The sequence below is a fragment of the Balaenoptera acutorostrata genome, chromosome 21, assembly GCF_949987535.1.
Source record: "Balaenoptera acutorostrata chromosome 21, mBalAcu1.1, whole genome shotgun sequence".
Lineage (NCBI taxonomy): Eukaryota > Metazoa > Chordata > Mammalia > Artiodactyla > Balaenopteridae > Balaenoptera > Balaenoptera acutorostrata.
In genome coordinates this window covers 9,145,825-9,161,102 of record NC_080084.1, presented here as the reverse complement: position 1 = coordinate 9,161,102, position 15,278 = coordinate 9,145,825, and the positions used below count along the sequence as shown (strand labels likewise).

Below are 15,278 nucleotides of genomic sequence, written 5' to 3'. Positions count from 1 at the left end.
AAAGCTGGGGCCTCAGTATCAATTCCCTTGACCTTAGCAATGTCCTTCTTCCTCACAAGGGGAACAAATATGAAAACAAATAAATATCACGATTCAGTGCTCTATTCTAAGAGAAGTATGTACAGGACACACAGAGGACCCTAAGATCAGTGCCCACTTCTGCAGGACAGTGGAGGGAGACAGAAGAAGCTTCATCTCAAGAAGTGATGGTTAACCTGGGCCATGAAAACAGGTTCTGGAAAGAGGAGATTAGACAGGAAATGACGAGGAAGGACATTCCAGGCACAAGAAAGGCTTGAAGATGAAAATCCACAGAGATAGGCTCATTTACATTACTAGTCTTTTTACCTTACAATTGGGAGAGCGTGGGTCCAATAGGAGACTATATGTCTTTGATTACAATATTTTCCTTTCATTTTATACCTGCCTTCTCCAATTCTCCTGGTCCCAATCTCCTTAATAACAAGGAGTAGGGTTATATTCATCTAACACAGCAGCTCACACATTTAGGAGGTCCTTAAAAATGTGTTGGGTGAATGAATACTATAAACCCACTGGTCATTATACAGTTTGAGGGCTGTCCTTTGCCCCAGAAACTAGTTCTGAATACACTTCATATAATGACAGCAGCCACTTTCCATAGAAATGTCTCCACCTTAGAACTCCAGGGAGAGAGGGATATGCTGGGCTGGCAATTTTGCTAGAAACAGGCAGGAGGGATGCACATGATCTAAATAGGTGTAGCTTGTGAGTTAAGCTTTGGCTTATGATCTTCTGCCTAATTTTAAGAAAAAAATTAGGTGCTTTGACCCATATTATGCATAAGTAGGTGAAAACGGGTAAATCAAGCAACCACTTTCACCTCGACAACCTTCCTTTCTCCGCCCCCCCCCCACCGCCAAATGTAGGACAAATATCCTCTCACACAGAGTGGGAAAGTGCCAGTTTGTGTCTCTCAGTCCTCCCGAGCTGTCCACTCCTCATTTATTGGGCTCAAAGCCTTCAGTAACTCCCTGATTTGTATTTCCCGGTATTCCTAGCTCTACCCCATACATAGATCTGGGGCATCTCCTGGGCTTGGCTGGTGAGGTCGATGCGGGGAAGCCAACTCTTCTCCTATTTCCTGCCTGGTCCAGTCAGCTCCACAGTAGACCAAACAAAGGGGTACAAGTATTTATGACTTCATTTTGGTTTTTTATTTTTATTTTTATTATTTTTTTAAATTAAAATAAATTTTTTGGTTGTGCCACAAGGCATACAGAATCTTAGTTCCCCGACCAGGGATTGAACCCGCACCCCCTGCAGTAGAATCGCAGAGCCTTAACCACTGGACCGCCAGGGAATTCCCTTTTTGGTTTTGTATTGAGGAGAAAACCTCGGCTTGAAACCCTCAGCAAGGGTACACTCGGTGAGTCCAGCCTCGATGTCTACCCAGACGTCCTGCCCTGAGGTTTGTGCCTCTCTAGGAGACCCCTTTCGGGAAGCCCCTCCCCTCTCCATAGAATCCATCTCCTTTCACCGACCCCCACTCCAGCCCCTAGCAGTACATTTCTTTCAATCTCACTCATTAGCTGTGGTAAGGGGGCTGGGGAGATGCTAAGATTTAAATGCTAAGGTCAGGAGAATAAATGGTTGTAAGTGGGACTCCAAATCTCAGAGACTCTTATGGCGTCTCTCCCTTTTCCCGGTCCCCGAGCTGCGGGCCAGCCTCCTGGTGTACACACACACACACACACCACACACACACACACACACACACACACACACACACACACACACACCCTGCTCCTCCCAAGATTGCCTGCCAATTGTCAGCCATATTACCAACGAATGCCTTAAGAAGGAAGGAGTTAGTTTTCTAACTGCCACATAACTTGCAAGGCAGCACTCTCCAGCAGTCTGGACATCTTATCATTATGCAGAAAAATACAAAATTCCCTTTCTCAGTCCCATCCCCACCCTCATCCTCGTCCCCATGCTATTTTATTTAAAATATTTTTTCATTGGAATATAGTTGCTTTACAATGTTGTGTTAGTTTCTACTGTACAGCAAAGTGAATCAGCTATACGTATACCTATATGCCCTCTTTTTTGGATTTCCTTCCCATTTAGGTCACCACAGAGCACTGAGTAGAGTTCCCTGTGCTATACAGTACGTTCTTGTTAGCTACCTATTTTATACATAGTATCAATAGTGTATATATGTCAATCCCTATCTCCCAATTCATCCCACCCCACCTTCCCCCCTTGGTATCCATATGTTTGTTCTCTACGTCTGTGTCTCTATTTCTGCTTTGCAAATAAGATCATGTATACCGTTTTTCTAAATTCCACACGTATGCGTTAATATACGATATTTGTTTTTCTCTTTCTGACTTCACTCTGTGTGACAGTCTCTAGGTCCATCCATGTCTCTACAGATGACCCAATTTCATTCCTTTTTATTTTAAATTGCACTCCTTGGGCCTGCCGGGAATAGGAGAAGGGGCCATTGTGGGGCAAGATACTCACCCAAGGCTGCTGTTTTAATAAAGAGATGCTTTGCTACTGCCGTTCCACTAAGGAATAGATTAACTCCTTAACTGAGAGTCTTCTTTACCTTCAATTTCTAACTAGGCACGAGGGGAGCCCATGGATTAATCTTCCCCTCACAGAATATAAGTAATTGATGATCTGTGAGCACAATAGACAGGTCACATGGTCTGACAAAGGATTTATTTTCTCCAAATCATTATTCATTTTCATGAAGTCTTACAAAGGAATAAAAATCAAGCTGGATTTAAGTATTTTGTGCCGCAGTTAATGAATCACCTGTCCTGAAGGAAAGGAAAATGGCAAAAACTCTCTTGGAAAATTCAGCCAGCATGCTCACCATAGCTTTATGATATAGACTCAAGTTAATTATGAAAAATATTCATTTCCTTAAAGAAATCTTTAAAAAAATCTTGAACATGGGACCACGTATCCTGGTGAGACTAAAGTGGGTCAAAGGCAGAGCTGAATGCCAAATGATAATTTTTTGCTAAATAATTCAGGCCACGTGAACTCTGATATTTTACTTACTTTGATGCGTATAATGGATGCAGTGAGAGACCCCATTCCTCCCGGTGCCAGATCCACTGTGTTTTCACCTGCTGTGGGCCTTGGTTTTCTGCGGGTAGGTTCATATCCGCCCATTTGTCCTGTGTTCCCAGTGCCCGGCAGTAGTGGTCCCTATTAAATATAGGTTGAAGTTAGTAACTGAGAAAGTTTTGATGATGATTATCATGGAGAAGAAAAAAGAGATTGCAGAGCAAAGACAACACAGACATTTCAAGAAGAAAGTCTATGGCGAGTTTCACGTGCGACAGAACGGAATGGGACAAAAACCTCAGAGGCCTTGGGGCTCTCTCTAATGTTCTCTTCATCTGTCTCCCTCACAGGGAAGTGATGCCGACATGGTGGATAAAAACAAGTGCTGCACCCTCTGTAACATGTCCTTCACCTCCGCGGTGGTGGCCGACTCACATTATCAAGGCAAAATCCATGCCAAGAGGTTAAAACTGTTGCTAGGAGAGAAAACCCCATTAACGCCCACAGGTAGGTGTCTGAACAGTGATGGTGGGGAGACACTGAAATCCAGTGCCCATCCCGTTCGTCAGGCTCCCTCTTCACGGGTGGCTGCCAGGATGAGAGTGGATGAGAGGAAAACCTAAAGGGTGAGCAGGTAGCCCAGCGGAACTTGTGCTGTCATAAGACTGTTAAATCCAAGGGCTGGTTCTCTCAACCTGGCGCCTTCAGATTCGTAATTCAGCAGTTTGCATCTTCTGAATGGCTGTTTCCATCCTGCAAGATGTTGTCTGTCATATTTATCGTATATTATGTAAGATAATCTATCTATTATGTAAGGAACACTGTCCTTTCTAGTTTTGGTCTGTAATCAGTAGGGGTGATGGATAGTGTATTGTACACATATTGCTTCCCTACTTAGTCCTGGATAATGTTCTTATCTTCATGGGGATAGGGAGGAGGAAAATGGGAGTCTTTAAAAACACTTTCATGTGCTGACACCCGAGGTGCACCCACCCCCTCCCCCCAGATGACATTTCAGTCATCTTTGTAGGGAATCTTGTGATTCAAGCCTATTAACTTTCACAATAAAAAGCTTAAACATTGATAACAGATCATTTGACCCTCTAGTTCTTCAGAAGTAACAACAACAAAAAAATTCTTCAGAAGTCTATTAAGTCATAGAACTAAATTACTACTGTTATCATTTAATCAAGATAGATTCTTTGGACAAGATTTACATTGTGGCAAAGATGTTACTAGACTAGGTGATAATCCCAAAAAGTTGAGGGTATATTTCATGATGTTGACTTTTTCAGTGCAATTACAAGGTAGCAGTGCATTGTATCTGGCTGCCTAATGAATCATGCATAAATCGTGGGTGTAATTATTTTTTCAATGGTATTTTTGAAATTGAAGAGAGTCTAAAACAATACTTGGCTTTTATCCTCACTGGTGTTTTTCTTAAGAAAGATATCTGCTTTTACTTGGAGACGAGCAAGGAATCTTTTCACTGCATTTTTCTACTTAGTTGAACTAAAGACTATTGTTTTTGTAAAGGTGGCTATGACATTCAGATATAGGATGGCGTTGCAAAACACGTGGAATTTGGAGACAAGCTCAGCTTGTTTTAGGCACATTCTGTGTGTTGACATTTGATAAGCAGGCACTTGGTCGAAACTCTTGATTTTTGCTCTCTAAAAGGTTGGATACTCACCTTGTAACCTACTCCCTCTCAAATCTCTTAAAATAGACACCTCAAAGAAACAACCACTGGAAAGTTTTTACCTGTTCTCCATGAATGTGTAACTAGCCCATTTGTTCTCTCTGCCTAAGCTTAGTATTGCTGTTAAAATTAATTTTGGGGGTGGTGATGGAAGAGAAGAGGCTATATCTTTGTTTATCACATTAATTAGCAAATGGGAGTTATTATTTCTGTAAAAAAAATCACCACCAGGCAAAAAAAAAATAGTTCTTTGTGAATTTCAATACATCCTTAAGATAACCAAGCATCAGTTTGTTTTTCTGAGTTATCCTCAGCGTTGTTAGTTGCCATCAATATATCCCAAAGGAAAAAGATCTAAAATACTTGAAGTGCAGTGTTTCCTTAATGACTTAGTCTTGGTGTCCACGGAGCTGGCCCAGTCCTCGCTGGGTGGGTGAGGCTTGGGCTATGGAAACAGATGCTGGTTGTCTTTTCCCAGCATCTCCCTTTCTGCAGCGTAACCTCTCATCCATTCTCCTCCAAAGCTGCTTTGAGCAGAAAGGATCTTGGAACATGGTAACTTCAGACAGAACTGGAGAGCCTGGGAAGCTACATCGGTCCCTGGGCTGGCGTTGTTGTCAACCCAGCTGCTGGCAGGGAGCAAAGAAAGCAATGTGTCCTCCTAGAGGGAGGTGAGTCATTAGGTACAAGTGTAAGCAGAGGGTAGGCATTATGTCCTGAGGCACAGGACAAGGTTGGAGGGCCTGATAGGAGGGTGGAATCCAGCAATGGAGATTCTGGGTACCGAGATCGTGCTGAGACTCAAGCAGGGTACCAGCATCAAGAAAGTCAGGCAGGTGGTAGCAGGGTGCTGGCTGCAGTCCTGGGGCTCTAGGGAAAGAAAAGGCTGTTCAGAGCATGGCAGGGCACCGTCATTTTAGACCAGAGTGCTGGGCTGGAAACCAAGTATAAGGACACATCAGGAACCCGGTTTGCCAGACCTAGAATAGAGGTTGAGGCTTGGTCTCCAGCAAAATGCAGTTACTGCAAATGCAGGATAAGGACCAAGAGGCAGAAGAAAAGAATACCCAGGCCACGGGCTTCCTGAGCCCCCAAGTGCAACCCCTTCTGCTCCTTGAGCAGAGTCAGGATTGCCTGCCATCCGCCCTTGCTGCCTGCGGCCGAACCCAGCAGTGGTGCCCGAAGGTTCACCGTCCTCTGCCCATCTAGGAACTGCTCTGCCTAATCAACCAGATTGGCTTGACATTACTTCTATCATGAAAACAAAAGGAAAAAAGAGAACATATAAATCCCAAACAACTGAATTCAGAAGCAATCTCCCTGCTCAGGTGTGCTGCTGAAGCCTCCCCTCCAGAAATAACAGGCTCCTGAACGGTGGCGATTTCTGGGTAGGAATAATTGAAGCACAGCTCATTGCTTCTCCGAGCTACTCCATCTGATGAGAGCGAGCAGTTGGTATCTGGGAATCAATACCTTTCCTCCTACTCAAGATGTGCTTTGATCAAGCATCAGCTGGGGATCCTGCCGAATTACATAGTTTAGGTTTGGGTTGCCTTTCCAGATGGACGTGTATTTACTAGAATTTCTGAAATGCTTGGTAGGACCACTAGAACAAAACCCAGTTCCGGATCTTGTTTGTTAGTGTGTTGTGGAATCTCTGCTCCAGTTCATGCTTTTCTAGATCCTTCTGTAAGATGAGAGCGTGATGAGGACTCGGGACCCATCACGTTCTCCAAGCCTTGGCAGATTCCAGCATGGAGGTCTTGCCCAGCTCGGAGGCTAGATTGAGGCTGCCGTGGTCGTGTCACTGCCACACTGTGGGAAGCGTTCCGAGGTGACTCAGAGGACAGAGGCCAGAATGGTGAAGGGCATGGAAATCCTCTCACTGGAGGGAGAGGAAAGGGAGTGGGGTTGTTTAGCACGGAAAAGAGATTACTCAGAAGGCTGTCATGGGAAAGAGTCATGCTGTGTGTGTGTTACCGGGTCCAAGTTCTCTCTGCTCGCTGCACGACAGGCCAATAAATCGGAGACAAGGTGTTGAGGCAGGGAATACGAAAGCCGCCAGACCGAGATTATGGCAGACTAAAGTCTCAAAATAACCATCTTATCGGGGTTTGGATGCCAGTTTATTTTATAGCACAGAGAAAGGAAGAAGATGAGGAAGTAAAGTAAGAAGGCCATAAGTTATGCAACTATCCCCTGGAATGGCCAGCCTCCGGGAGGGGATGTGTTCATTTCTTCTTTCTTGCAGCCATCTACAGGTGGAACAGGGTCCAGAGTTTCCCTGAACAAAGGCACTTCCGTTTAACATTCAGGCAGAGGGGCAGGGTTCCCCAAGGCAGGCAATTATGTATAGACAGTACCCTTTTAATGAACAAAAGCAGCGGAAAGCAAAGGTTATGGTAAAAGAAACAGATCCAACAGGTAGTCCAGTTCGGCTCTTCCCTGTTATGTGTGTGTGTGTATGCATATGTGTGTGTGTATGCATATGTGTGTGTGCACACATGCATGTGTGTGCCTGGGTGCAACAGATTCAACCAATGAGTAGGTAGACATTAGGGGGTTAGATCTGAGCTCAAGATAAGGAAGGCTTTATTAATGTTCAGAGACACTTAAAGGTGAGCTGTGTGTCTGGGGGCTGCTTTTGAAGCAGAGGCTGGCTGACCACTTGGCAAGGCATTTCCTGAGGGGCTGCCACCATCATGACATTAGCCTAGAGGACATTTAATGTCCCTAGATTACATGGTTAGCCTAGATGACATTTAAAGACCTTCCGACCCTGAGATTCTCAGCGGATGCTACCTACAGGCTTGACCCACTGACATAATATGGCAGAAGAAATCCTAGCCTGGGAGTCAGGAGACAGGAAGTGAGGCCCTGGCTCTGTCTTGTCGCATCTCCTTTAGTAGCTCCACATACTTTTCAACCTTAGTTTTCCCATCAGTCGTCTATTTCTTATACTGGATGCATTTACCTCACTGGCCCTTTTACAGAGCAAATGATACATTGAAAAGTGCTTTGAAAATTAGAAGGTCTTGTGTTCTTCCCAGGTGAGCCTTTGGTGAGTTGATGGGGGGTAGTAGGCAGCCTGACCCCTTTCCTCTCTCAGAGCCTCTGACGTCCTGATTATTATTAACATGGGGTTATTCAAACTCTGCCTTGGGAGGAGCACAAGGGTGCCCGGGATTGGATCTCCTTGGAGACGGACCTTTCTGGGGTGAGTTCTGTGAACCAAGGCGGGGCCTGGCCCAGGAGAGGGGGCAGTGCTGGTGCTGGTGCTGGTGGGCCGGGGGAGCAGGGACTGTGAACTCAGGGGCAGGGGGTGGCCACGGAGCCGAGGACACAAACGGGCTCTGGCGTTTAGGAAACCTGTCAGGGGGAGAGAGACGCAGCCACCCAGCCGAGGGCAGGACACTGCATCTGGGACTGAGGACTGGCAAGCAAATAGAGGTGACAGTAAATCTTTTTCAAGACAAGAACTCGGGCTTCCCTGGTGACACAGTGGTTAAGAATCTGCCTGCCAATGCAGGGAACACGGGTTCGAGCTCTGGTCCGGGAACATCCCACATGCCGCAGAGCAACTAAGCCCGTGTGCCACAACTACTGAGCCTGCGCTCTAGAGCCCGCGAGCCACAACTACTGAGCCCGTGTGCCACAAATACTGAAGCCCGTGAACCTAGATCCCATGCTCCGCAACAAGAGAAGCCACCGCAATGAGAAGCCCGTGCACCGCAACGAAGAGTAGCCCCCACTCGCCGCAACTAGAGAAAGCCCGCGTGCAGCAACGAAGACCCAAGGCAGCCAAAAATAAATAAATAAAGTAAATAAATTTATTAAAAAAAAAAAAAGAAAGAAAAGACAAGAACTCAACGTCTCTGAAGGATCAAACAAGGAACCAGACACCAGAATGAAGGCCCAGAAGAGAGTGCCAATCTCAGGTATATGGAAGGAGCTGTGCGATCAGAGTGGAAACACAAGGGGCTAGAAGGTTGATGTAAACCTGCTCACAGAAGGCAGGGATTGGACCTGGAGGCCCCTCACAGGAGCCGAGTCTGTAGGTGAAGGGGAGCACTTCCAACAGAGCAGGGGAGGATGAGGAGCCAGGTGGATGACTCCACTCTGGGCGCCTGTGCCGTAAGCGGTGCTGGATTTTCCCCGTAGCTGCCTGGGTGCCCTGTAGGGCTATGTGTTCAGTGGCTGCAGGTCTGCCATTGGCGGCGCCCCAAGGGTACTGTCACTGCCTGGAGGAGACCAAATAGTGTATCCGAATGTGTCCACTTCCGAATCCCCAGAACCTGTGAATATGTGTTACATGGCAAGGGGCAACTGACGTTGCCTATGGAATTAAGATTTCTGACCTCCAGAATGGTGATACAGTAAAACTGTGTTGCTTTAAGCCACTAATTTTGTGGTACTTTGTGACAGCAGCCAGAGGAAACTAACACACCTGGGCTAAGTAAATACTTAGCCAAACAGGACACTCCTTTATGTATATTTTACTTATTTCACCTTGGGGAGCCTCAAATTCAACATAGGGAATACTGACATGACCGTTTTCAGAGACTTGCCTGAGGGAAGGAGGTATATCTTTGTATCAGGGCCTTACCCCCAAGTATAACTTATTACTTCGCTGTGCAAAACCGCTGCTGACTTTGTCCTGTGATATTAAGCAGGTCAGTCAGACCCCACCCTTTACTGGCTGAGGACTTCACCTGCCCGGACTGCCCTTTCCCAATCTGTACAATGGGTCTAATGCTGTTACTTATATCAAAGGCTTTCCACAATGATTATAGGATCTGATTAATAAATGCAAAGTGCTAATCACAGGGCCACGTAGAGCTCAGGAAATGTTTTGCTCTGTTTGCTTAGGAAATGAAGCTGTTTTTATTTACCCTGCTCTGAACTCCGGGCCATATAATTTTGCTCTTGAAATACTTTATTGTCTTGTCATCCAAGGCTGCTTCCGTTGGGTGAATCTACTTTACCAAGAGCACCTCCTGGAGGGAACAGGGCTCCACACTTGTTCTCCTGCATCCTCCCCGGACACAAGCTTGCCTGTGTTCCGTGTTCTTGAAACAGAGAGTGACAGCCAGTGTCACCCGGTGTTCTGTCCCTGCCTGAGGACAAGTACGAGTGCAGATGTAGGGGTCAGGGTACAGGTCACAGGAACCTGGGGAGAAGACAAATCAAAACAGCCAGGGAAATCTGCCAAAGGAGACATAATCCAGCGTGACTGGGCAGAGAGGGAGGATGGAGCTAATAGGACCGAGCAGGTGACCGGATCTGAGCAGAGGGCGAGTCGGAGGATGGGAGAAGCGGGGCTCTGTGCTGTGTGCAGGGAGGGAGCCGTTGGTGGTGTTGGCCTGGGACGTCCAGGGTGTGGACTAGCCGAGTCCAGAAATCATAGGAGGAAGAGGCATAGTCGGTGCAGAAGCTTGGGGTGGGGCAGAGGTGGGCTGTGAGATGGGGAGAGCAAAGCAGGGTTCAGGGTGAGAGAAACTCTGAGGTTAGGAGGAGGGGCTGAGTCAGGGATCCAAGGGCCGTCGGGTGCATTGGATGGGAGCAGGGCAGGGCAAACACAGAGCTGCGGGATTCTGCAGATCTATTTCTGGCTCTGTGGTCCCACCTGCTCCAGCCTCATGTGATGCCACAGGACACCAAGCTCAACGGGTAATTGAAGATTCCACTGATGCCATAAGAGGGGCTGCAGGAAGTCCTACTGGCTCTTCTCAACCAGCTCCAGTCCCACTGACATTCTGGCCAAAGGTAGTTCCTGCTGCATCAAGCATGGGGCCTTGTTGGCCATCGATTCACCCAGCAACTCTGGCATTCTGGGACAGAAAATTCCACTCTAAGGGCTCATAGATGTAGCTTCTCTACGGAAGCTGGAATTCCCTCACCTGGTACCTGCCTCAAGTGAGTTCATAACTTGGAGGTTTTAGTTCATTGTTTTCCTAGCTCAGTTCCTGTCACCCTTGGTCCTGGGAATGTAAAGGTGGATAAGACACCACACGCCCTTCTGAGGCTCGCCGTTTGGTGGAGGAAACGTGGGCCCTTGGCTACAATGAACAACACGCCGTGAAGATCTATGGATACACAGGATCTATTGAAGAACAGTTAGAATCATTGCAGTTGGAGAGATCTGCGAAGAATTTAGGATGAGACTTGTCCAACTAGGGCCTTAATAACTATATAACCTATGGCGTGGGGTGTTAGGGAGGGCTCTCAGTTTCTCATAAGAACACTTTATCTAGCTCAGAGTTTCTAATCTCAGTGGCGCTGACATTTGTAACTGGCTAATTCTTGGTTAGGGGAGGGGTGCTGTCCTGTGCGTTGTACGATGTTTAGCAGTGTCCGTGGCTTCCACCCACTAGATGACAAAAGAGCCCCACTAGACATGTGACAATAGGAAACATCTCTAGACATTGCCAGATGTTTCCTGGGGGGCAGAGTTGACCCCAGTTGAGAACCGCTGAGCTAGATCAGGTTTAGCAAACTTTGGCCCGAGAACCACATCTGACCTCTTATTGCCCATTCTGTGTGGTCTGCAAGCCCCAAATGGTGTTTATGCTTTTAAGTGGTTTAAAAAAAAATCAAAAGAATATTTTGTGACACACGGAAAATATAGAAAATTCATATTTCAGTGTTCCATAAATAAAGTTTGATTGGAACACGACCGTGCTCATTCACCTGCGTTCTGTCTAGGCCGCTTTTGTGCCACGATGGCAGAGTTGAAACCACAGAATCCACAAAGCCTAAAATATTTGCTCCGAGGTCCTTTATGTGGAAGGTTTGCCCACCTCTGATCTAGACAGTGAATGATCTTGGGGGAGAGGCGGCGAGGAGAGAGAGTGGTGGTATTATAGGTGTATGTGTATAAAATGAAACACTCCCCAGGACCACACACCTTTGAGAAGCTGGGGAGACACCGGATAGGAGTTAGTGGAGCGATCAGGACAGATGGGGGGAAGTTAGGTACCTTGGGGGGGTACCTTGAGAGCAGAGAATGAGGGGAGGCCAGTGGCTCCCTGTTGTTGAGAGCAAGGAATTCTCCAGAGAAGCTGCAAGATGTGAGTGAGAGCAAATATCTCCACCAGGCCTGACATTCAAAGACATTTAGAAAACGAAAGAGATGAAATTATAACCAGATTTGATCAAAACCTTCATATGCTTATACCTCCTGATTTTAAATTCTTATTTGAAATCTGAGGTCTGATCTGTAGAGTTTCCCAGGGGTGCTGTAACAACTTCTCATAAACTGGGTGGCTTAAAACGATAGAAATTTATGCTCATAGTTCTGGAGGCTAGAAATCTGAGATCAAGGTGTGGGCAGGGCCTCGCTCACACTGAGGCTCTGGGGAAAAATCCTTGCCTACCTTCTGCAGGCTTCTGGCAGTCCTTGGCTTTCTGGATCCATCATCCCAATCTCTGCTTCCCTTGTCACATGACCTTCTTCCCTTGCATCTGTGTGTCCTTTCCTCTTCTCATAAAGATACCAGTTATTGGACCTATGGCTCACCCTAATCCAGTGTGGTTCATCTTAGTCTAAATAATTATATCTGCAAAAACCCTATTTCCAGATGAGTTCCCATTCTGAAATTCTGAGCGGACATGAATTTGAGAGGAGACACTGTTCAACGCAGGATACAACCACCTTCATTTAACTGAAGTCACTGGCCCCGATATTATGCTTGCTAGCTAGTGATTTTTTCCCCTTTCTCTTTATGACCAACCCATACAAACAAAATAATTGAAATAAGAATGAGACTGAGCTCTGATCCAAAATCCTAAAGGAAATCCTAAAAGAAAACATCCTTTAACTGTCCTTTAAAAAGTTTTCTTGAAGAAAATGTAAACGATTTAGAAGAAATTTGAAGTTTAGAATAAAACCTTTAAACTACAGGTATTTCCCGTTGTCTACCATTAATCAAAGTGAGATCTAAGATTACCCATAGTCTATATGGTTAGGTATTATATTTAGGATTAACGGGAAAATTTATTTGTGTTTGTGGCAGAGACAATCCTCATCCAAACACCCTTTGCTTCCTACCTTCCCCAGACTTTCAATTGGTTGGGAGCAGATGTCTTAAGACCGGGCTACAGGATGGAGGAGGGCCATTCAACCTACACTAGACTTTGCAAGAGCAAAAAAGAGGCCTTTATTGTGATACTTGGGGGCTGTTTGTTACTGCAGGAGAGCCTAATCCATCCTGCTTGATACATTGTCCCTGAAAGTTACTGTTTCACATACAAGCTTTTATGAATACATCCATCATTCTTAGCCAGAATGGATACTGAGCACTTTCTTTTATATAACTCTCAGACATCACTGACAGGTAATGGCATCACATTTAGCAATAACCTTTCTTTCATTTTTTGGCCGGTAAGAGTTTGAAGTTGCTGTAGTGTGTGTATAGCTTAACCCTAGAAGATGGATGGAGAACAGTTTTGACGTGCTCCAGAGGCATCCTGGCATTACCTCTGTGTTGACTGCACATACAACACTTACTGGCACATAGTAGGCCTTTAATAAACACTTGTTAGAAGACTGAAAATTGGAAGCATGAATTAGAATAAGGATAGGCATTTAAATATCTATAGCTTGGTTTTCAAATTGTTACCTTGGTCATTAAATTTGAGTTCAGTATGATGATCAAAGGCAGTGGTTTGCCAATTTGACAAGAAGTGGCATGCCTGGCCACTTGCTTGATTTAAAAAAAAACAAAATTGGTGAAACACAGAATAAAGTAGAGGGCAAACATAGGCCCTGAAATCAGACTCAGCTTTAAATTCTGGTTCTATCTGTGTGAATTTTACAAGTGATTTTAAGTCCTCAGCCCTCAATTTCATATTGGTAAGATTATAGTGATACTGAGATTATATAATTATTATAATAAAGGAGGAAGAATATATATCTAAAATACTTATATAGTGCCTGCCACATGATTAATTATTGAATGAATATATGATTGTGTATAAACACTTACATAAGTATACACAAACACACAATCCTCATTATTTGTGGGATTTTGTATCTGTGAACTCACCTACTCACTAAAATTTATTTTTAACCACAAAATCAGCACTCATGGCATTTCATGGGCACTCACAGATGTGTGCAAAGTGGTGAAAACTTTGAGTTGCCCCATGTGTATGTTCTCAGCTGAAGGCAACACTCTATCTTCGAAATTTCAACCCTCATACTGCAAACAAGTGCCTTTTTTGTAATCTATTTCCTGCCAGGTGTTTTGCATTTTTGTGCTTTTTATTGGAAATTTTGCCATTTAAAATGGCTCCCCGTTACGGCCCTGGAGTGCCGTCTAGTTTTCCTAAGTGCAAGAAGGCTGTGATGTGCTTTACGGGGAAAATGTGTGTGTTTAGATAAGCTTTGTTCAGGCATGAGTTGTAATGTGTTGGCTTTGAGTTAAATGTTAGTGAATCAAAAATATATATTAAAGAAGGTGTCTTTAAACAGAAGCACACGTAAAACAAGATTCTGTATTGACCAGTTGATCAGAATGTGACCACAGGCTCACAGGAACCTAACTCTCTATTTCCCCAAGGGATACTCGGTCAGTATTTACTAATTCAGTATTCTTGGAGAGTTTATAGGATATAACTACCACGGATAACAAGAATCAACTGTCTACATGACAAAGGTTACTTTATATTTGTTACATTTATAAACTGTAGCTTTCAAAAAGTCTTTTCATCTCTCAACAATGAAACAAAAATATATCGTATTTTAAAAGATCCTGCCCTGTGGTAAAACTGTAGTTGAGCAGGCTGAATCTAACCTAATGAGATATATATATATATATATATATATATATATATATATATATATATATATATATATTTTAACCTAATGATAAAATCAATGATCGTAACTGATAATTGTTAAGATATTATCTCACCCTGGATTTCCCACCCCCCGAAATAAAAGATACTATTTCAGAAATATTACCTTCATTGTTTCGTTTAATCTTCATAATAAATACAAAGTATTATTAGCTCCATTTTGTTGATGAAGAAACTGAGGCTCTATAGGGTAAGGTGACTTGCCTGGTGTCACATAGTGAAATATATAATCAGAACTTGAACCCAGGATTTCTGATTGCATTTTCTAAGGCTTTTCCCTTGATCTGTAGGTGAGGATAAATAATTCTTCGTAAAATGATCTACAGACATTTGCTTACCTAACGAACAGCACAGTTCAACCCCCAAGACTCTCACTAAGATGACTGGAAGCAATAAAGCCACAAAGACAGATATTTATACACCTTAAATCACGAATGTCTCTCAATTTAAAAAAATGAAGCTCAAAAAAAAAAAAGAAAAAGAATTTCTCATTTGTGGGAACAGTGAACCACTGTGTGGGGAAAGAAATAGACAAGCAATGATCTTGTCCACTCTGCTTGTCCAGTGTGTGGGTGTATTTATCGTATATTCCTCTTCTGAAATCTTGTTGCTTCTCTCCTTTTTTCCCCTTATTTCCTATTGA

At 44.4% G+C, this 15,278-nt stretch overlaps 1 protein-coding gene across 2 annotated transcripts in view; it reads left to right on the top strand.

The window, feature by feature from the left end:
- Positions 1–15,278, top strand: part of ZMAT4 (zinc finger matrin-type 4) — a 341,252-nt gene that overhangs the window by 187,475 nt on the left and 138,499 nt on the right. For both annotated transcript variants that reach the window (XM_057537356.1, XM_057537355.1), the window contains exon 4: positions 3,423–3,579. In XM_057537356.1, coding sequence (XP_057393339.1) covers positions 3,423–3,579 — 157 coding nt within the window. The remainder of the gene's footprint in view (positions 1–3,422; positions 3,580–15,278) is intronic.